The sequence below is a fragment of the Gobio gobio genome, assembly GCF_949357685.1.
Source record: "Gobio gobio genome assembly, chromosome: 14".
In the NCBI taxonomy this organism is placed as follows: domain Eukaryota; kingdom Metazoa; phylum Chordata; class Actinopteri; order Cypriniformes; family Gobionidae; genus Gobio; species Gobio gobio.
This window is the reverse complement of record NC_137107.1, coordinates 21944585-21968953: the sequence shown is the minus strand read 5'-3', so window position 1 is coordinate 21968953 and position 24369 is coordinate 21944585. Positions and strand designations below refer to the sequence as shown.

At 38.6% G+C, this 24369-nt stretch overlaps 1 protein-coding gene across 2 annotated transcripts in view; it reads left to right on the top strand.

The window, feature by feature from the left end:
- ndst1b (N-deacetylase/N-sulfotransferase (heparan glucosaminyl) 1b) overlaps positions 1 to 24369 on the top strand; it is a 137448-nt gene that overhangs the window by 74780 nt on the left and 38299 nt on the right. For both annotated transcript variants that reach the window (XM_079835552.1, XM_079835553.1), the window contains exon 3: positions 16785 to 17734. In XM_079835552.1, coding sequence (XP_079691678.1) covers positions 17189 to 17734 — 546 coding nt within the window. In that variant the 5' untranslated portion in view covers positions 16785 to 17188. The remainder of the gene's footprint in view (positions 1 to 16784; positions 17735 to 24369) is intronic.

The following is a 24369-nucleotide window of genomic DNA, read 5'->3' as shown; positions in this document are numbered from 1 at the left end:
GTAATAAAATAATTTAAGGATACACAGAGTACTTACCAACACGATCATCGTTTCTGAGAGAAATAGTGAAGGTGAATGCATATACGAACAAGTTCTCCGTTTAGGATAAGAGCAAATTCAACCCAAGAGCCTTCGATGACGTGGATGATTACGTTACTGTTTATCATCTGTCCATCATCGTCTAAAGCCCGCCCTGACAATTTCATTGGTCCGAACAGTTTCTGTTCGGGCATAATTACTCCTCTATGGAGCGAGTCCAGACCGAATTGCCCGAGCAAAAAAAATTGTGGGCGGGGCTAAATTCGGCTGGCATCCAGGCTAGGTTTTGTCAGTAGAATGGTGGAAAAATGAATGAATGAATTGTTACCACAAAATTTTTTTTTTGTGTACTGTATAATGGATTGCATTTTTATTGAATGTGGCAGTTATTGGATTATAAAATTATATATATATATATATATATATATATATATATATATATACGTAATAAATATATATATATGTATATTGTTTACTTTATATTTATTATCAAAAGTACCAATACTGTTCAAGTAAAGTACTGTTCAAATGTTTGGGGTCAGTTATATATATATATATATAGGTAGAAAAAAATATTTATTTTTTTATATAAAATATATAATTTTTGTTTATTTTATTTATTTTTTTACTTTTATTCATCAAGGACACATTGAATTTTATAATCCAATAACTGCCACATTCAATAAAAATGCAATCCATTATACAGTATATAATTTTTATAAAAAAATATATAATTTTTGTTTATTTTATTTATTTTTTTACTTTTATTCATCAAGGACACATTGAATTGCTCAAACGTGGCAATAAAGGAATTTCTTTTTGTTCTTTTGAACTTTTATATTCATCAAAGAATCCTGAAAAATATTAAGCAGCTCAACTGTTTTCAACATTGATAATAAATGTTTCTTAATCACCGAATCAAAATATCAGAAAGATTTCTTAAGTTTTATGTGACACATACATAGATATTAAAATATATAGATCACATAAATGAAAATGGAAAACAGTTTTGTAATTATATTACACAATAATTACTATATTGTTTCCATAATTTGATCAAATAAATGCAGCCTTTGTGAGCATAAGACACTACTTTTTGACTATACTGTCAAAAACATAAAAATAAAAAATAAAATAAAATAAAGAATTAAATAAAAAAAAGAATGATCAATAAATTAAGGAACAGGAATCTTTAGGTAGAATCAGAATAATTAAATTCTGAAAGATTCCTGAGAATAAAAATAATTCTATAATATGTAGGACTTTTTCATTTTTCAAGGCTCTTTACAAAACACAAACCTCTCAAAGTACATGTGACCTAATCCAAACAATATACATATTAAAAACACAACAAAATGATGGGGCAAGAGTCAATGCTGTAGCCCAGTAGGGTGTTGTCTGTCCCGGTGGGATTAGATTGATATTGGAAGCAGATGATATCAGGATTTATTTTTCCAATTAAACAATGTACTCCATTTCTGTTCCACATTTCAGTTGCTGAACGGATATTTATTATTTTAAGCCTGTGCATCAAGTGCTTTGCTTGATTGTATGCGATCTAAATTATTAGTTTTTGCAAATGCTTTTTAGAAGAATAGACCATTGCCATTGTTTGCAGTCATATCAGTCAAAATGTCGGTTTCTACCAGTAACCTGAAGTTTGTAAATGAGAAAAAGAAAGGGCTTTGGCCTTATCAGAGACAGTTTTTCCCCCCCTCCTTTGGTGAAACCTGAAGCGTCTTTTGTCCTGCCTCGGCACAAATGGAGCCTGGATAACAAGAGAAATGTACGAGGTGACACAGCCACTCCATTGTTGTTTGTCTCTTAAGAGGAGCTTTACATAGACGTCTCATTGTGTTTCAGACACTGAACTCCAATGCAGAACTGCACACCCGTGCTTATGGCGATCCATTATGCTCTATCATATTAAACCTGATCTAATCACAGCTAATAAAACCCAATGCTTTGCCACAGTTCTCTTTTAAACAACGGGTTAAAAAGATGTGTAAGCGGTTTGCGCAGCTGTCCCGGATCAATCGAGCGTGAGCCGTAGGAGATTAGACGGCCTGTTATAGCCTTCTTTATGGCATTGTGGTATTGTGTCCACTGAGTTTGATGGACAGAATAGGATATGGCATTGGCCTCAGGATAGCAGTCGAAGCTGAGAATTGAATCTTTTTGAAGATATTGAAGAAGCTGTTTTTTCACTAGCCACAGTAGGGGCTGTATTACTAAATATCATGATGTGTTATACAATTTGAAGCACACCTTAACTCCGTTTAAAAATGTTTGTCAATTCAATTTTTTGACTGATTATATCCTGTTCTTACCTTGAAAATAGCTATAGATGGTGAGATGGCATGAAGCAACCCAATAAATGAAAATAAATACAATGTGAAGTAGCTGTTTTTGCACTGACGTCAGACTTATTTATAATGAATAATCTTGTTTTTTGGGAAAAGTTCATAAAAATAAAAAGAGAAAATTGTTAAATGTATTTAAAGTAGATTACAATTAAATATAATTTAGATTAAAATGAGAATTACAACATGGTTATTTAATAAACATTTTCATACTGGAATTTTACTTTTACTGTAAAGATTTACTGCCTTAACATTTACTCATTTTGCAATTAAAAGCAAAATTTGTAAACTTAAAGTCAAGACTAATAAACTTAAAGGGGGGGTCTAATGCTATTTAATTTACACTGTTAAAGAGTTGGATTCTCATACTAAACATGGCCAAAATTGAATTCCTATGAAGTAGTATTTCTGTGCCAAATAAACTCTTTCAGGATTCAAACAAGTTTGGTAAAGTTTTTTTTTTCGAGCATGGCCCTGTATGACGTCATAAAGTGTGGAATTCCTTGCACGGGCACTTCTCCCGGATGAGCGCCAGCCCCTCAGCGAGAGCAAGAGCGCACCCATCAGCAAGCTTCGTTCGGGTTACGGAAACGGTCGGCAGCGCTGTCATTTTGTTTCCAGACCACAAATAAACAATATCACTAAAGAAGTGTGTTTTTGGTTGTGTGGGAAAGATAACCTTGTTCAGCTTCCCAAATAACCCAGCGTTAAAGGAAACAGTGGATGCAGTTTGTTTTTCGGGAGCAGCAACGTGCTCGTGTGACTTTAGCTCCGCCCACTGCACGCCTCCACAAGTTCGGCGGTTTTTGGAAAGAATCGGTACAGCGTATCTGTCTTTTATAAATATGATCAAACTAAAGACTCTACACAGATATGAAGGATGCAATACTACTCTATAGGTACTCAAGATTAACATGAGATTGGCAGAAACTGTGTGTGTTACGTACCCTTTAAAGCTTCAGCAAAGAAAAATAGTTCCTAGCAAACGATTTTGAGCCGAGACATGTCTGTCGATTTCAAAAAAAGATAATGTCCCTTAAATATCTGTCATACCACTTGTTACACTGCTTTTCACCAAATAAATTTGAGTTTAAATCGTACCTGTTCATTATCTTATAATCCATTACAGTATACATAAAAGAACAATCGTCCTGGCAACAAACGAACACTACAACAATATTACAGTACTAATAATACTGAAGTCCCCTGATTGATTTTTCATTTTTCAATATAATCAATAACTGAGATGCAAGATATCACTTGTATGAAACGAGAGGGTGATATGTATGCAGTTACACAGACATGGTCACTGTGAACTTTTGTATGGAAAGTAGCTGGTTTAACATTTCCTGTGGTAAAGGGAAAAATCAACAGTGTGTGGATTTGTATCGGCATGAGTACATCAATTTTCATTTTTAGATGAACTAACCCTTTCAACTTCTGTAAATTGACCTATTTCTGAGTACGACAGGATATTCAGCAGGAAGTACTGTAGAGCGAGACTTGATTTATCCACTAGCATTTGATTAACTTGGGAAAGTGGGCTGTGATATAATTATTAGCGATGCTTCCTAAGGCAGTCATAAACTGTGGGGTGCAACTCTCACCATTTGAGCCATCAACATGAATGACACCTAAAATTGTGCTGCGTGTTGCTATTACTTTTAACCACATGGACCTACAAATAAGGCAGATGAAACAGAATAAAGTGCCAGGTCAGTTTGCATTGAATGTTTGCATAGATTTTGTAAAACCTTTTATTAAGGGAATCTGAAAACATAATAGTTTATGATGATATTTAAATAATATTATGAGGGCAAGCGAGTTACAATGCAGGTAATATGCTTTATGTCATGAGCCAGAAGGACTGTGTATAAAATGGGATGTTTGATTTAGTTAATCGCTCTTTAAAATTAATTTTGTGTGATTGGCCTTCAGCGTAATCTCATTCGCAAACGGCTCCCAACATCCTGAAGATGAATTCACTGTTATCGTTGGAAGTAATTTCAGGGTCAAGTCTACATTTTCTGACCGGAGATAACAAGCAGTACGTCTGATATTTATTTTTGTAACCTTTTGTGGCTCCAGTGTCCTCTGAAATAAAGGTGACATTTTTCTCTCTCTCTCTCTTTCTCTATCTCTCTCTCTCTCCTCTTGTTTCTACTCTCTCCTGGTCTTTGAGAGCCCTCGGTAGTTAAAGGGGCTAAAAATAGCCTAGTTCCCTTCGTGTTGTGCAACCTAATTAAGAGGAGAGGGACGGAGGTGCTTCCGAGCATCTGGGCTCAGCATGTAATGGCTGCCCTTGTTTTTATTTGCTAGTGGATGCGCACCGCTAGCAATTATCCCCTGTAGCATGGCTAACCACCGAAGACATCCTTAAAGAAGCTGACGGGAGTCTTTCTGCACCCGTTCCCAGCGCGCCATGCCACACAAGCTTCAGTGTAAGCAGTTTCCTTTAGCACAGAATGTCATTCTGAACAAGCCGAGTCACTTTATTTCTGGAATTCAAGATGTTTGGTTGTCGTTAGCGGTGTGCAGCTCCATTTGTAGATACCAGGTGGATCCATACAAAGCGTCTGGTTGCTTCCGCCCTGAAATTTCTTCAAGGCATCCCTGAGGTCAGCGTCCACATGGGCCTTTGAGGCTTGTTAAATCAAGATATCTCTTAATTCGGCACTTTTAACCCTGCAGATTGTCATTTAAAGTGAAATCGAAGCTTGGATGACTTTATAAGTGATGGGGTCAAGCTTGCACTGTCTTCTCTCGCCTGAGCCATTAAGGTGCGCTGAGGGAAGAGATTGAGCTGACAGCTCATTGATTTCTTTCTGTGCCTGTGTCAAACATGTTTCTGAAATGCTTCTTTGTCTTAGCGCCGTCTGAGAGGTATCAGCGACTGATGGAGGGACACGAGAAGAGAATGGCACTGCACCGATGCATCTCACGGTTAGCTTTGATCCGTTGGCTCGTCTCGCGGATAAGAGGACCCCTGTAGGTGCCGCTCCTTCTACTACGATTCAGCCGTGTGCACTGTGTCTGATTGGTCTTGGAAAACATCCATCCTCCTAGTTGCTCTTTATATTCTGCACACTTTTTTTTTACCACCAGGATTGGCTGTAATTAGCTAATTTTGTGTGATTGTAGGCTCATTTGGGTGACACCTGCTAAATCATTGCTCATGGGATGTTAATGAGGATGGTAATTTCTTTTTTGCATTTTCTTTTCCTTTTCTGTCACAGCAACATTTTAATCAACAGTCGAAGGACTAAAGCGCTCAAAATAAAAATTAAATCAATACAAAATAATTTCTATTGTTTTATTTTAATAATTGTATTAATTTATATTATAATAATGTATTATCTATTTTAATATGTAGTATAATTATAGGAGAAATTAAACATTTATTCTGTAAGAAGGCATTAAATTAATCAAAAGTGACAGTAAAGACATTTCCAGATCAACATTTCATTTACAAACTAAATGTTTACAAAAATTTTGATTTTAAAATGAAAAAGATAACAAAGATAATAAAAGATAAAATGACACCTAATAGACGAATCATGATTTTTTTATTAGAGTTTTCGCTAGGGTGTTGTTTTATGCTTTTAAGATGCATCTTCCTCAGCACACAACTTGCATCTTACGGTTGTATACTTGCCTTTAAATGTTACAAATCCATATAAGTATTGTGTGGTAATTTTGCATAAAGGACTATCTTGACACTCAGCAAGCAGGTCTTTGCAGACTTCAATGAACAATAGCAGGTGTCATGAGAAATTTTGTCCTCCTCTGAAATAGTGTCCGCTTAGGACCCAACGTGATAATGCCTGATCAAAATGGGAGCAATTACATGCCTAACATATTGTAAATTATTTCAATTGATAAATTAATAATGCCAATACAAAATCATAACATAGTAATGTACCTATAATGTAAATAATAAAGGAGAAAAAACACTAATATACAGAACAGGTGCACAAAATAAATACAACAGAACTTTTCAAAATTTGTATAAACATTAAAGAGGGGCTTTTAAGATGTAGGGTAAGTGCAACCATGGTGTATAAACTAAGCTAATCTGGTAGCTGTATGCTATGCTAGCATTAAGAACGAGATATGCTTGATTTCACAACTTATAGCTTCGGTCATATACTAGTATATGAAACGTATGCTTTGCAAGACGTTAAAGACTATTTTTACACCATTTAAATGACAAAAATCAAAACGTGATTTTGTAAGAATTGTAATCAGGCTCTGAAACGATTAAAGTTCTTTCAGCCAATAGAATCGCTCTGGGGTCCTAAGCGGACACTATTTCACAGTAGGACACGATTTCTCATGAGACCGGCACAAGTGCGAGTCAAATACATGATGTGTAGAATGTGTGCACAATAATTCTTATTCTTATTTATAACAGCCCCCTGTATCGAAAACGAACCCCTACCCTTTACATAATAATAGCTTTTCAATTTAGTTGACTTCGTTTAATTCAGTGCTTTTTGTTGTTGTCCTTTTATACAGTCAGCTTGTGTTTGTTTTGATACGTTTACAAGACAACGATGTACTAAAAACGGAAAAGTGTTTTTTTTGTACAGATGACAACATTATCAACATGGGTCCGTGAAAACAACTAAAAACGCTATTATGCATGTCAGACGAGTAGTTGATGCCACTTTGTAAAGAAAGACTGCATATGCATTCAAACGTGCATACGTGCTAAACGCATAATACGCATGTGCATGCCGTTACCGTTTTCACTGATACTCGTTTTTGTAGTTTACACTGTGACGATAACGGTATCGTTTTCAAAACCTGTTTTCAAAAGTTAGCATTTTTGAGGCCCCCAAAACACCATTGTTGTGTAAATAAATAGCCAAAGCGCATAAAGTTTTCTGTTTTTAGTTGAAAACGGTGTAGTGTATAGGGCTCTTAATCTCTGAGAGTCCATGCCATTAATAGCCTGCGATCCCCACGAGCCTCCTCCCTCCCCATAATCCCATTTCCCCTGTGGGAAAGATGGTCAGTTGGGCACATGATCGCGTGTCTTTGTTGTCCAGTTTCTCAGGGTCAATATGGTCCCAGTGAAACAGGAGATTACACCCACTGATTAGGGCAGACATTAGATCAGTGCGGTGGATGCACAGATACAGCAGCGGCCCATGTTGTGCGTAGGGTGGGGAAGGATCTTTTGGCAAGTCAGCCTGTCCTCGAGCTTGGCACCGGCAGCAGAACGGTGGCAGCACACTGTGTGAAGACAGACTGGAGTGTTTACCAGTACAGTTGCATCAAAACTGGTGTGTGTGTGGATGCCGGGTGTGAGAGCGCACAGGATGGAGCTCAGCACACACACCGTCTGGCCTGGCAAGGGCAAATGCAGTCTTTTGATGGAGACTGAGTGCCCTTGAGATTGGAGCCGCCAGCAGGGAAGATTGATTTGTTGCTCTCTGCAGCTTCTACTGTGCCTTCATACATAATAGTGACTTTGAGTGTCCCCTCCGTTTCTGCCACAGATGAAGTCCTTACATCTCAAGTATTTCAGATCTGTCAAGACTTCTTGAGCTGCTCTCCTTTCTCAGACTTCACGCTTGTTTATTCATCAGTATCAACCCATTAAACAGGATTTTCTTGGGGCAATTGCCTGTTAAACTGAAATCCGGCTGTGGTGAGACCTGTACTTGAGGTATATCTGCATCGCTCGGCTGTGTAGCTTCCGTAGTCCCATGTTTTCGTGCCCTGCTTTGTAATGGCCTCTGATTGATTTCAGCTGAGAACTGATCTGCAGAGCCTTTTTTTGCTGTCGGCAATGAAGTTTCAGGTTGCACTTAGTCCACACGATGTGCATTCATCTGCCATTTTCATCGGCAGATTTGGTCCAGCCCAGATAAACAGGATTAGGGATTTAGGATTACACTTACCCGACCTTCTCCAGATTGTGCTGTGTCTAGGCCCTTTGGCTATCTAATGCTGTTTGTCAGTTCAGCGTTTGAAGCCCTGAGGAGTTTACCAACCATTTGTCCCAGTGGCATCTTTACCCTTTGAACCAAGCAATCTGCTCAATGGTGAAGCCTTTTTTTATGGAGCTCTTGTTTGCTCTCATCCTATCAGCATCTTTATCTCTTGCTCTGTTTCTCTGACTGTCCATTTTCTCTCTCTCCATCCTATCCAGTTTCATTCCATCTCTGACAAAGCAGTATTAGAATCTATATACTTAAATGGGGGCATACGCATTTGTTTTATTAAATCATTGAATAATTTAATTATATAATTGTATAGAATAATCATTTATTTATACATACAGTCATGTGAACATGTTAGTTAGTTTTCTGTATCAGGACATAATAAAAAAAATAATTAATTTGTCTTGATTTGGAAAATATAACCTCAGATAAACAACAACACGTGACTTATCACATAACACATGACGGCATTATTTATTTAGCTAAAATAAAGCCAAAATAGAAAAAAAAAAAGCCATGGTTGACAACGTTAGGACACCCTTACTGTTAACATAGGAATTAAGAGGGTAAGTAATGGTTGAGTAACTGCTAATCAAATGCCTTTTGTGAAGTGTGATCACCTCTATAAAAGCAGAAGTTTTGGCAGTTTGCTGGTCTGGAGCATTCATGTGTGTGTTAACACAATGCCAAGGAGAAAAGACATCAGCAATGATCTTAGAGAAGCAATTGTTGCTGCCATCAATCTGCAAAGGGTTACAAGGCTATTTCCCAAAAAAATGAAAAATCCATCATTCTACATTGAGGAAGATTATTCACAAGTGGAAGACATTTAAAACAGACACCAATCTTCCCATGAGTGGACGTCCCAGCAAATTTAATTTACCCCAAGATCCGACTGTGTAATGCTCCGAAAAATTGCAGACAACCCAAGAACTACACCTCAGACTCTACAGGCCTCAGTTAACATGTTAAATGTTAAAGTTCATGACAGTACAGTTAGAAAAAGATGGGTCAAGTATGGCATTTTTGGGTTGCCAGGAGAAAGCCTGTTTTTTTCCATCTTGACTTTATTTTTGCTAAATAAATAATTACAGAGTGTAATATGTCATGTGTTGTTGTTCATCTAAGGTTTTATTTTCCAAATTTTAAGACCTGCCAGCTGCCAAGCACTAGATTTTTTTATGTCCTGGTATAGAAAACCATGGAATTCAATAGGGTGTCCTAACATTTTCACATGACTGTATAAGCAATCTATTTCAATAATTATTTAAATATGTAATATAATTATATGTAATATAATAAGTTACTAAATTTGATTTGCAAATTAAATGTAACCTCAAATACATTTACAAAATCTAGCACTGAATTTAAATATTTTTTTCATAATAATTTTCGATTTTAAAAAAACATCATCAACAATAATAATAATAATAGGTTTAATCTCCAAATTACATCTAAGGAATAACGAGTCATGAATAGAGTTTTAACGCTGTTTTAACTGAAAGCAACTGGCACTGATGTATCTTAAAATATTTCAGTGTAATTGTTTTATCTCAAGATTTACACCATAATGTTTTTTTTCTAAGGCACGTTTATAAAACTACATAAATGTCCTAATTGAACTAAGGCCTAATTTTGGCTTAAACTTAGCCCTGTCTGAGAAACCGGGCCTAAAAGTAATAAAGTCTCTTGCAACCAAAACCATTGTCATCTAATTTGCCGTCATAATTTTCCACCCTATCAGACACCTAGAAATACTCTTTTTTCCCCCTACTTTACCTTTAAAACATTATGTAAATGATGTCTGTTATGATTGGCTTGCCTTCATTTCACATGATGAAATGATCACAAAACAATCATTTTAAATGCTACGAATGGATTTAGGCGTCACAACATTATAATGTACAGTATAAAAATGTATATGGTACAGATATTTTGTGCATAGTTTATATAAACATGGCCGCTCCTGTGCTCTCTCCTGTGTCTTTATAACTCAGATTTCGATTATATGGCCCCTTTAAAACTACCATTAATAAAATTAACTTCTTCTGTGGGAATATTGCATGTTATGATTTCACTATTTAGGCCAATATCACGTCGTTTTTGAGACCCATGATGGGTTCACATCAAGCGAATAGCCTATAAAAAAAATTAACTATAAAAGCAAAAATGTGCTTTGAACATATTGGCAGTGGGAATCGCTGGCGCTCCCTTTCAGACAGATTTAGATATTGATATCTGAACATGGTCTTTGAACTTTTGTTTGCAGCCCTTTGCTTTTGAAAATTTTAGATTTCAGCAAATTGTCTCCTCACATCTTCAGTTTTGGGTTTGAGATTAGAGCACAACATCCAGCTGACGCTGAAAATAAGCGCTGCATGTATTTTATGAGGCAAAAGCAAGAAACCAAAACATATTAACATTTTTACAATGCATTTGCTTCCTTACTGTGCACACTTGACAAGTCAAGTCACTGACCTGTATGACTGTAGACTTTAATGTGGTACTTAATTGTGGTCAAGTCTATAGGGTTGTCAAAAATACCAGTACTTCGGTACCAAATGTAAAAAATACTAGCATTTCTGCAGTAACGGTAGTACTGAGTACCAGGTATATTCAGTAGCCGCTGATAGGTGGCTGCTTTCAAACACTCCTGTGTGTATCTGAGAGACTGTGACACACCAAGCCGACATGAAAGAACCTTGCGTCGGCGCCAAACACGCCACAAGCTGCGCTTGAACACGCCACAAAGACTACAGCCGACTGTCAACCAACATATGTTCTGCGCCTGCGTTTAAGGAAATAACTGTCTATATTAGCAGGTACCAGTAGTCTGTTTTTGTCATTCAAAAGGGGAAACCAAAACTAGGACTGCAGATACACAAACTGTAAACAAAGCAGCAATTTTGAATATCAATCATGCTGATCACTTTCTTCATTCCAGGTGGCTCATGTTATGAACATTTTTGTGCACTGGAATGCTCAGTGCACAAAAATGTTTAACCCTAACGGCCTTCTGTCTGTGGAGTCTTGACTTCTTTGCTTGTTTTCATCACTTTTGCACGTTTGTTAAACTGAACAGTCAATCAGAGCAATTTCTCTCACCGACAGCATTCTGAATCGGACAAACTCCCGCCAACTCGGACCATCTGGAGCCGATGTGTGAAACACACCGCAAAAACTAGCCCGACAGACGCTCACCAATGGCCCGACATTTAAACAGCCAACTTATAAACGGCCAATATATAATGTTTACGGGTTACACTTTAGATTACGGTCCAATTCTCACTATTAACTAGCTATTAACTGTGACTTTTGCCTCATTAAACTCAAACTCAAAATTACTGCTTATTAATAGTTAGTAAGGTAGTTGTTACATTTAGGTATTGGGTGGGATTAAGGGATGTAGAATATAATAATGCAGATTAAGACATTAAAGGGTTAGTTCACCCAAAAATGAAAATTAGCCTATGATTTACTCACCCTCAAGTCATCCTAAGTGTATATGCCTTAGAAGCTTTGACGCCTCTCGCGGATAAGGCTGAGTAACAAGTAACTCAAGGCCCTCTTCTCTTAAATCGAAAGCCATTTCTCTTTAAAAATTCTCGTTTCTAATTCATGACCTGTGTTTTGTTTTGCTCTGTCCTCTGCGTCCGTCAATACGCTTGCGTCAAGGGTTACTCTTTTGCCATAAATCGATGTGTACGCCAATCTGCCGTTAGTTATTTTAGTCTAGGATGTTTTAAATATGGATTTTTTTTTTTTTTTTTACTTTTTTTTCACTTAAAAACGAGGCAACAATTCCCTGCCATTATAATGCTTGGATTAGCCAGGACCTTTTTAATATAACTAATGTCATATACACCTAGGATGACTTGAGGGTGAGTAAATCATGGGTTAATTTTTATTTTTGGGCGAACTAACCCTTTAATATGTGCTTTATAAGTACTAATAAACAGTCAAGATCCTAGTAATATGAATGCTAATAAGCAACTAGTTAATAATGAGGATTGGACCCTAAACTAGTGTTACCATGTTTACTTATAAACATTTGAAGGCTGCATGCTGTTTAAATGCATTTACTTATAATTGTTGTCATCATAAATGATACTCATTTAATTTCTTTCAAATAGTTCCAACTAAAACAAATAGTTTATTGTAAATCAATGTGTTGATGGCTGTTTGTTGGGTTAGTAACCAACTCTGAGGAAACAAGTCTTTGGTGCCTGCCATATTAACAAATGTTCTTAGATATGTGGCTGGCCGTCTGCAGGTCACATTCATTTTGATAGCTGTGGTCGGGGTTGTTTTGGCTTCATGTTGAGAGACTTGAAAGGTGCTACCTAAATAAAGACGATGCAAGCTTAGAGGTGATTTGTTTATATAATGAAGTCTTGGAAAATGATCAGCCTTTCTAACAAAAGAAAATACACTTGAATAACAATTCGGTTTTTTTTTCTTCGTTTTTTTTAACAACTCTCCACTTTTTGCAAATGCAATCATCCTGAAGTCAACATTTTGAATGTTGCTCATCTACTGAGGCTGAGTTCATTCCCAGTGACCTGCAGCTGGTGATTTGTCTCTCTAACAAATTAGACTATTTAGCTTTTTCCCTTGGGTACTCTTTTTTTTCCCTCTATTTTGTTTTTGCACTGTACGACATCATGAATTAACAGGCAGATATTACCGGCGCATATTTCTTCTCAGCATCAGCTGAGTGTAACAACAAGTACAACATGTTATTATTTATTCTTTTTATGAAATACACAAATATTTCAGCTTTGGACTATCCTTATTGTAGGTTTAGGCTGAGCTTGTAACAGTCAGTGCCAGCATTAGTCTCAGTCTGACTACTTCCATTCATGAGCGTGAATCGACCCCACAGCAGCCGCCGTCATCATCATGTGCTATGAACAATGTCCAGCATTGTGAACGTTAAATGGCACTGTACCGATTTGGGTGGGGTTCTTTTGATTTTTAGGTCTGCCTGCAGTTAAAGCTCGGTAGAAACTAGTCCTGCGAGGCAAGCTGTCCAGGGCGAGCGGCCAGCTATTGTCCTGCTGTCCTGGCACGCAGATGCACAGCACTTGCTCCAGGAAGTGTCCCGTGTCTCTGAGCGGCAGTGAATGTGGCCTCGGTGTTCAGAGCTGTTCGAGCATGCCATCCTTTTTATCATCCCATTCTTCCAGCAGCAAATCTATACCATCACTTTGCTTTGACAAAAAACAAGGGATTGGAGACAAACATTTGATGGCTTCATATCTTTTACTTGACAGCAGATCCCTCAAATACACCTGTGCATATGGATATCCTCTGCTTTTTCCACTCCAAGCGTATTACTTTTTTTCTTCTTTTTGGCGCCATTTTCGAATTTCATGTAGATGTCACTGTTCCGATTTGTTTTCCAGTCTCTTGGTTTTATTGTTCTCATAACTGGGAGCACATGAATCTTCAACATTTTAACACCCCGGCAGCATTCGGTAGCATTATAATGTCTAATCTAACTTGATTTTAAATGTTGTATCTGTGTTTTCGAAATATAATAGTTGTCTAGCATTGTTTAGGCTCATGATTCTACCAACACTCAAAGGGATTTGAAAGCGCCAGAGCAGACAATACATTGTGAGCTGTTGGGAATGAAGGTACGCTGTGCCCTTGAGATAGGGAGTGTTATGGAAGCTATCCTGCCATCAGAAAATGGCTTTTGTGACTCCCAGGCAGGGTGCATTTTTTCACACGTCTGTTGGGCTTTTGAGACCGTGAAAAGGGAAGATCTGGGACAGAAGAAACTTGCTGGCGTGGGTGAGATGGTGATGGGTTTCTAAATGTCAAGGTCCTTATTTTCCCATGTCTTGACACTTTTGTTTCAACACATTTTTTTCATCCCTTGTTCTTGCTTTAACCTATCAGGTTTTTGTTTATTTGTTTATTTTTGTTTTGCCATAATTGTGAAATGTTAACGGCAGTTATATCTATAACGTATCTATAACGTAACTATAATCTAGAGATGTACGTTACATGTTCATCTAACACTCTTCATCTATAATATGACCTTTGTCTAGCCTAATTAAAATTAAAGTTCACCCACAAAAAATAAATAAATGGCCCTTGCGTCTTTTTTAACTTGAATGACATTAATTCTTCTGTGGAATATTAAATATTTTTGAGAGCATATTTTGAAAAACGAGTGTTTGTATTTGCCCATACAATGGTTGGACCTCAGTGTTCCTCAAAGATTCATAGAGATTTGAAACTATGCTTCCCTTTTGATATTATGACAGATTTTCATGATCCCTTTTATATTCTAATTATATTAACTACAATTAATCATTTTATTGATTGAATATTGTCCTTATGAACAATATTGTTGCCACTCAAGGAAACCTTGTGCTTGAATAAATAATTGAAAACAACCATATAACAGCCTTTCTATTATCAATGCGCAACCTTGATTTTCTAAGTTTGAGTGTAAAAGCATCTGAATAATCAGTGTGTACAGCTCTGCATTTCACTTTCATATTTTTATGGATGAAATCTTGTACTGTATTTAGTTTCACTCTCACACAGTGTTTATTTTACAGCGAACATTTTTATTACCTTTGCTCAAGTGAAACAATATTGTATGTCACAAAGCCATTTTTATGTCCTTAGAAATTTGTTCTGGGTGTGGGCTATCTTGCTTGATGTCATCCGTGTCATGATGTTCAGAACATGCAGTACACAATGAGCTGCCTCAGCCGACTCTAGTCAGAACTTTTGCATATTAAAGAACCAGGCTCTGAATAGGAAAGCTTCAAAGACTGTAATCCGACCTCTGACGACACGCTGATGGCAGTTCACGTTTCTCTTCTGGATACAATGAGAGCCCAGTGACCGGTATTGTGGCCTGAGAATAATCCTGGTGTAAAGGGAAGGAGATGTGAAGCTACTGGGTGCAAAAACATTATTCTTGAGTGTCCCTTGTGGAATGCAGCTTAGATTTGTCTTTTTGGTTAATAAAACCCAGTGCCTCCTCGCTATTCAGCTCAAACACACATGTTCTTCTCTTTACATCCCAGCTCCTAAAATTCCTGATGAGGATTTTGGATCACACAAGCAGACAGTAGAATCAACAGCTGTGTTCCAGGATTGTGAATGTGAGAGGGTTTTACATGCTGTACTCCCAGCAACCTTTTGAAGTGATAAAATGACCTTCTCTAAGGCTCTCTTATTTCTCTGGCAAGATTTTCTTTTCCCCTTCATCATCTTTTTAGAGGCGTACTCTTGTGCCTTTTGTCTTTTTTTTATGGTATTCATGCGTTTTTATCCCAGAACCCCTGCAAGGCTTTGATTCTTTGTTCTGCTCTCCCTTTTTACATAGCCCATACATGAAGTAGGGCTGTGATGCCTTTGAACATTGCCCTGTATTGCTTCTCAGACACGTTGTGTCTTGTTGTCTTTCCTCAGATGCCGTGTGCCATTGTATGCTTCTCCCTCTAGTTAAACGACATATGGGCCCAATGATAACGGCATGTATATATAAACTGCATCTTTTGAAAAGATGTCTTTGAAAGTGAACAAAAACCTAAAACCACTCTGTGTCATTCAACATAGAGACATCTGTACAAGTCAGAGTTGTTTTGTTTGTTTAGGTGTCTACCTAATGTGAATGGCTTTGAATCGGCTGCTGACGTCTATGTTTGCTGGCTTTTCAACGTTCTACTTTCCTTTTGTCTGAAACAAGATTTTATGTAGTTCAAAATGTATTTGAAAGTTACATAAGGGTATACTTGAAAGGTTTAGGTAACACCTGAAGTTACACTTTTATGAATCCTCTTGCAAGATCCTTTCACACATGCCAATATTTTAATGGTTGCCCTCGGCTTCGATACTACTTCCTGCAATCACCATTAGTTCTGTTCGCATTCTGCAGAGGTCTTTACTTGGTTAGTGCTAATCTGAATCCTACTCGACTCATTCACCTGTCCCACACTTTGCACTAAACCCTTCATTTAAGATGAAAAGATTAAATGACTTTTGCCCTTTGAAGTGCATGAAGGATAGTGAGGATCACTTTTTAAAGCCCTCACTAATCAATACAAGCCACCTCCATTATCCCATAATCCTTGCATTGCCTTTGTAAATGCCTCTCTAGACGTTCTTGGTATTCAGTGGAAAGAAACTCTGGTCGTAGGGCTCCCACGGCATCATGTGGGTTTGGCATTTGCAGCCGACATTCAGTGAGGGGTAATGTAAGAGTTGCTCGTGTGGTCTAGTCAAAATTTGTTGCCCTTGAATACACAGTTGCACATTAGAGTTCAATTAAAGGATTGTTCTGTCCAGAAGTAAAATAATTGATTACTAAAATGGTGCGGAGTAGATATTTTTGCAAAAATTGCATTGAGTTAATGTGTACTTTTGTCAAATTAACACTTTGTTTTCTTTTTAGGTAAACCCGAGGAGGCCAGAATGCTCTGGGCATGATCTGTCTAGAGCATCTAGTGACGAAAAACAAGAAGCCACCTTCACCAAGTCCGAAACCCAGAATCTTATCTACACGGGATCAGGAGATAAGGACTCAGAGAGGGTAGAGAAGGGGCGTAGGGGTGTTGGGCAGGGGGCCGCTGGTGCATGTGGGGGCAGTGCACATCCCTTGCTGGAGAGTGGAAGCCCACCTCGCCCATGCCGTCCCCTGCCCAACCCAGTCTCGCCACCCTCTGCAATGGTGACATGAGCACATGCATTAAGGAGAAGCCCAATTTTGACGTATCTTTTTTGTCTCTTTGGAAAAATCATACAATAGATTTGTAAATAGAGGACTGCGTCTATCCTAATTGGTGTGGTTGCAAGGTGATGATGCTGATGTGTGGACGTGTAAGGCGGCTCTTCCGTCAGCTCACGCTGCAGACCAGCCTGCTGCTGCTCTTCCTTTTTTGCATGGTCAGTGTCCTCATCTCAGCCTATTTCCTGTATGGCGTCAAACGGGAGCTCGAACCAGCAGGAGTCGGAGGTATGGTGGTCCCAGAAGAAGGTACTGCCGATTGGGAAGATCCCCGGGCGACTCCCTCCCCTCCGTCGGCACGGGTGCTGCCTGCCAGAACTGCCAAACCTGCAGACATGTCTCGAACTGACCCTGTGGTGCTGGTGTTCGTGGAGAGCTTGTATTCTCAGTTGGGCCAGGACATTGTGGCTATCTTGGAATCTGGGAGATTTCGGTACCAGACTGAGATCGCACCTGGGAAGGGGGATATGCCCACACTCACAGACAAGAACCGGGGTCGATTCACACTGGTCATCTATGAGAACATCCTCAAATATGTCAACCTGGATGCCTGGAACAGAGAGTTGCTGGACAAATACTGTGTGGAGTATGGCGTTGGAATCATCGGCTTTTTCAAGGTGAGACACTTTTTTTTTTTTTTTGTACAGCGTGACCTTTCACAGCAAATCGTGTCACTAATGGATGTTAATGTGACTCTTAATTCCAGGGGGTCAATCACCTTGCACTAAACAATCTCAAGACTGACATTTCACAGTGTGATTCTGATGTTAGCTTGCAGAAATATTGCTAGCAGAGGGAGGTTGGGGCATTATGCTAAACATTGCAGTAATGGCACATTACTGAACGTGAATGTCTTTGTTGATTGTCTTGGCTCTTGTTCTATAAGGGAACTGCTCTTCGAAATCAGTATGAGGAAATAATCGGCCCTAGAGTCACGTTTGACTATTACTCATTGCTGTCTGTCATTACCATCTTGTAAACCTCCTCTCCGAGTTCTAATATATTGTTTGCCTAAGGCCAGGCCTGTTTTTATTACCCTCACAAGCTTAAGTGCTGCACACTAATTGTTAGTGGAGGTTAACCCAGTTGATGAGACTGTTTGAGTCTCGCTCGCCTGCAGCAGAAGGGCGAGGACATCAACACATCTTAAAAGGAACCGCACAAAATTTGCGCTCGTTAATTTTTATTGACTCAGGCTGCTCCGAATCTCCTCAAAGCTGTTTTTGCCCCAGGCTTTGCGGTTTACACAATAACAGGAGCAGTTCGATTCCTGATTGGCTGGAAATGCTGTTTTCTTGTCCAGGCAGTTAACATCCTTTCCTTGCTGGATGTCATTGATTTAGAACCTTGAGCGTGTCTGATAACAGACCCAGTAGGTAAATGGATAAGCAGACTAAACCATGCCCTTAGTAATGGAACAAGCATAATTACCTTCACATCAAGCCTTGACTTGCACCTGTCAATGGCAAATGCATTTATCTCTCAAGAGTTGGAGTATGTCTGAATGCACCCAGAGAAACATCACAGTGGACACCGACGCTTCTTTTAGTTACGCTTGCATGCATCAATGGGTTCAGGCTCTTATTTGCTCTCCTATTAGTCTTCGGACCTAATCCCATGTCCATAGAGTCGATGTGTAATTGGAATAAACCCTTTTGGGTTTCTAACCAGCACTTGAGTTGACGTAATCTCTAGGGCCCATATTAAGTCTCCGGCACAAACCGTACACACTAGCTCTGTTCTAAAACCTAGTGAGCTGCCTACCAAAATTCCTAACATTAAGTAAGATGCCAGACATAAAGGCCATTACCTTTTTTTGGTAAATGACGGTAAACTATACCTCCTTTTTGCCTAATTTAAAGGCAGCATCACGTGAATCCAATGTAGCAAAGCAAACCCCAGCTCAATAGGACAATAAAGAATGATTAAACTTTCAGATAAGTTTTGATTCAAAGTATGCTTGCATTTCATTCAATACCAAAAAAAATTCAAAATGGTTCTAATTGATTGTTTACCCATTATAGTCGTGTTTCCACCGCAGGAACTTTCCCCAGGAACTTTGGGGTGGTACTCGGTGTGTTTCGACCGCATGAACCAGGGTCTAAATGAAGTTCCGGGTAAATATTTCCTCCCCCAAACGGCCCTGCTCGTGAGGTAGTACCTTTTCTAAGTTCAGGAACTGTCCGGGGGTGGGACTTGGATGCTAAACATTCTGATTGGTTGACTCCACGCAGCATTTTATTTCAACCGGCATTTTTAAAAGTCTTTTGCGAGGTTCGTTCTAGGGCTGGGCGATATGGCTGAAAACTGTATCACGATATAAGTGTTTCATATCGGTCGATAGCGATAATTATTTATATGTTTTATGACCTATTTAAAATAAGGACCAGGAGAAAAATATTTTACATTTAAACATTTTTATTTTAAACTTAACCTTCCTCTGATTATAATACACTCAGTTATAAAGGCAAAAATGTCAACACAACCATGGAAAACACTCAAATAGTTAAAATATAAACACAAGTCTAAAATCACAATGAACACTTAATTATCTCTTAACATTAAGGTGCAGTGCCTTCGTTATTTCTTTGTAATGGTTACCGTTTAGATGTTTTGTCATAAGGCACTGATGCAGAGTAACATTACCCCTCCATGTAGTTTCAAAGGCTGAATCCGAAATCGCCCCCTATGCCCTTAAATAGGGCATTATTTGAAGAAACAGCCATTTGTAGTGGTGTCCGAAACCATAGTGGGCGTTATTGAGTGCACTCACTCTATTCCACTTTGCACTGCAATAAAGAATGTAACGTTACAGCCGATGTACACACAGCGGCTGTCTGAATTCGCTCACTTGTTTTCATTCACTCCTTCAAGTGAACTCTATCAGTGGACTAAAGTAGGGAATAGTGATTGAGGGTTTAGGGGGGCGATATCGGATTCAGCCAAAGTCAAGAATAGCACAAACGAACAGCGCGAGTGCTGTCAGCGGAGGCTCGCGCTGACCAGTCTTGGTGGCGACGGCGGTCAGACTTATAAAATCCCAAAAACTGCCATACTGGCATCCTGATTTGTTTTCCTGTTTTATCAACAATTTCCTTGCTCGCTGCGGCACTCATTTTCCACTTATCACTCCACGCCGGTTCTGTTTACTGAAGAATGAATCCAACATGAGACCAACTAATACTTGATACAGTTACCTGATTGGCTGTTAGCCTGTCACTCCCTACGTTGCTTGGTTACCACAGAGTGAGTGCCTTTGTTCATGCAACCAAACTTGCTTCGCAACCTCTGGTTTCTTCCGGCGAAGAAAAAAAATTATCGAACGCATTTTTTATTGATATCGATTACGTGTCTATCGCGATATCGTTATCGTTTTATCGCCCAGCCCTGGTTCGTTCTGCGTTCAGTAAATATCAGTCTTGCTCTTTCTGTCCAATGGCGCGCATTATCTCAGCAATCGCACGTTCAATGTCCGTAATAGCTGATAATAACATACGTTGTCTTATTTTAAATCTAGCTTTACGAGCTTTCAGAATACGCTTTAGTATCAGTCCTCATCTTTTTTCCGCCGTTTTGTTAATTACCTATTTAGTAAACCAATACATAGCAAAAGCAGCACAGCTTTCATCTCCTCCATACTTGTTATTTTTGCAGACAGTGTCGCACAAAAATGATTACTGTCCGTCACTGACTGGGAGGAACAGTCACGTGCAGTCCCATGTCTCTGGACTAATTTGCCTAATCTTCACAGTACTTTAGACCGTAGTGGAAATGCAGGCAGTAACAGGTCTGGGGGAAAAAAGTTCCTGTAAAAAAAGTTCCTGGTACAAATTGCTCCGGGTAATTTCGGTGGAAATGGGGCTTCTGTGTTTACTGTGTTTTTGTTAGAGAAGTGTGTTGTTAGCTTAGCAACATGCTAACTATTGTAATAATTTTTTTTCTGTGCGCTTCTTAGTTACTACATGTATAGTGTTTCAAATCAGTCACATAGGAGATTCCAAGTGACTCCCTTAAGCCGCGTTTCCACCGAAATTACCCGGAACTATTTGAACCAGGAACTTTTTTCCCAGGAACTTTTTCTCCCCCAGACCTGCTACAATCTGCGTTTCCACCGCGGTCTAAAGTACCGGGGAGATTAGGCAAATTAGTCCGGTGACGTGGGAATGCGCGCGACTGCTTCTCCCAGTTACCGACGGACAGTAATCACTTTTGCGCGATACTGTCTGCAACAATAACAAGTGTAGGTGATGCAAGCAGCGCTGCTTTTGCTGATTATGTACACACATTACCAACACTGTTTATGTAAACGTGCACTTTCACCTGGTTTGACCATTTTAATGCAAAATGGGATGATGGGCAATCCAAAATCTGAATGTGTTGTAATAGCTCAATTCCAAAACAAAACATTTTCTATACAAGGATAATGAGGTTTCAGTCATGACAGATGTGTGAAAAGTTAATTGAATGAAAACAATAGACTGAATTAAGCAGTTGAAAGATTAGGTACTAGACTGCAAGTATTTAATTTTTTATCACAATAACATCTCTTAACATTCACAAAAAAAAAAAATTCACATGACTAGTATTACAATATGCTTCATTAAATGCATAATTTTAGAGACTTCTTCCTCAAATTTGAAATGAAGCAGGACCACACTTATGGCTTCACTTAACTTGTGGTTATAAGTTATTATACTACATTCACATAGTTATACATTTAAAAATATAATATTTGGGTTTTCTAGATATGTTTATGTGCATATTCAGAAAGACTTGCGAGCAGCAGCCCTTTTATTTGCTTCCTACACTATATGAATACAATTAGAATGTGGTTATATAGTTAGAATGTGGAAATTAAAGACACAGTGACATTTTACACATTTGACTTTATTTTAGACAGATTAGTTCTTACAAAATTAAAATAAAAGTGTGCAAAGACAAATAAATTACAAGAACAAAAAAATGAAAATATAAAATGTGAAAACAACAATATAAAAAAAAAAGTGTATTTTTCAGTAACCCGTCCAAGAGCTGTGCCAACACGTACAATATATAAAGTACAAATGTGGTAGTGCAAATGCTTCAGTCAAGCGGCTGGTCATTGTGGCTACTTTTGAACGACTGGACAAACTGTCCAAGAACAGACAGAAACCCGGTCTGAAAGTCCCTCTGCTTTCTTCCGCTTCTGACTGGTGGAATGCCAGCTCTTGCCTCCTCATCTCTCCTCGGCCTGGCCATCCAGTAACAGCTGCATATATTGGTCACGCTGTTCTTGTCCATGCTGCAGGGTTAGCCTCCTCCATGTCCCTCAGTGCATCAAAAAAGTCACAGTCCTTTTTCCTTTTCCCTAAGTAGAAAACTTGCACAGAAACACATGGAAATTAATACACAAGGCAACCATGAAACAATAGAAACCATCAATTAATTATTTAAAGTGTTTTCACTACAAATAATGAACAATTGTTTGGCCAGCTTGAACAATGCCCAGTGTGCAAATTTTATCATGGGCAATTTAAGTTTACAATTAAAAACAACAAAACCATTAAGGATTACACATCAGTTTTGTAAATATATACACATTTTTGTCAGCTTTATAACGTACTGGTGACCGCGGGGGAAAACACGCTGGTCTCCGTTGCCTGCGATTCATCAGGGCCACTCGTTATGTCTGGAAAAGCACGTTGAAAAAAGTTACTGCAACGTGTTTAAACACTGCAACGAGTTTAATAGATGATACCAAGATGATATATTTACCTTCAACCCACTCGGATTCCTGGATGGTTTCCAACAACGCATTAGCCGAGTCTTTCGTTACCGCTGCGCCAGAAAAGGACGGTCTGTGTCCCAGCAACGCGTCCAGGCGGTCATAACACTTGTTGATACGCCGGTCGGAACCGCTCCGGTTGTTATGATCCTTTAATTTCTTGTAATCTTGTCTTAATTTCTTCAATTTCTCTCTGCACTGTTTTCCAGTGTGACTGGAACCGAGTCGATATCTTCAGGTAACGTTATACCTTTTCATTACGGGTCGCCGTTTCCAGTTCCCGCTGGATGTCCTCCTCCGCATATATGCTCAATAAAGCCTGAACCTCGTCGTCGGTCCATCGGTCGAATTTATTGTTGAACTCCATTGTTGCAAAAAAAATATTTACTGAACGCAAAACCCACAGAACTCACCTCGCAAAAGACTTGTAAATATGGCGGTGGAAAAAAAAAATAGCTGCGAGAGCTCAACCAATCAGCATGTTCAGCGCCCAAGTCCCACCCCCGAAAGTTCGCGAACCTTTCAAAAGTCCCACCTCGCAAGCAGGGCCGTTTGGAGGGGGAAATATTTACCCGGAACTTCATTTAGACCCTGGTTCCTGCGGTCGAAACACACCGAGTTCCCCCCCAAAGTTCCTGGTTCCGGGGTAAAGTTCCTGCGGTGGAAACGCGGCTTTAGAAAGGAGTTGCTTGTTTTGGCAGTAGATAACAAGGTCAGGGTTCCCACTTGTCCTGGAAAACCTTGAAAACCTGGAAAATTGATGACAAATTTTCCAGTCCTGGAAAACACATGGAAAATTAGAGAAAATTTAAAATGTCCTGGAAAATCTTGTTGTTGTCTGGGAAAATTCTTTAAAAAAAAAAGTTATTTCTTTAGCTGAGTATAAAGAGTTTATCGCTGGCCCAAACAACTAGTTGCAGAAAGCACATGTTCAGGAATGCTGAGTTTGATGTAGTATTTTGAATAATGATGTTTAGTCTTGTGTTGCCACTCGCAGCAGTTAGCTAATGCTAATGCTATAACTGCTCAAATGTATGCAGTGAATGTTAACTCGTAAGCTGCTACCTAATCACATAATTTTGAAATAAAGTCACATTTGTGTTATAAAGTCAGAATTGCAAGATATAGTCAGAATTGCGTGATATAAACTCGCAAGTCTTTTCCTCACAATTGACTTTTTTGCGCAGTTGCGAGTTTATATCTTGCAATTCTGACGACTTTCCTCAGAATTGTGAGATCTAAACTGTAATTGCAAGTTATAAAGTCAAATTCTGAGGAAAAAAGAATTGCAACAATTTTCGCGTTTATATCACAAATATGTAAACTCGCAATTCTGTGGAGTAAACAAGCTTCCATAGTCATAATGTGTGATTAAGAGCTCATATTGAAAAATGCTGGATTGTTAAGTAATGGCAATAAACTGTACGGCTTTTAAAGACTTAGAAAGCAATATTTGGCATGATCCTTGTCTTTTATTCCCGCCGTAGT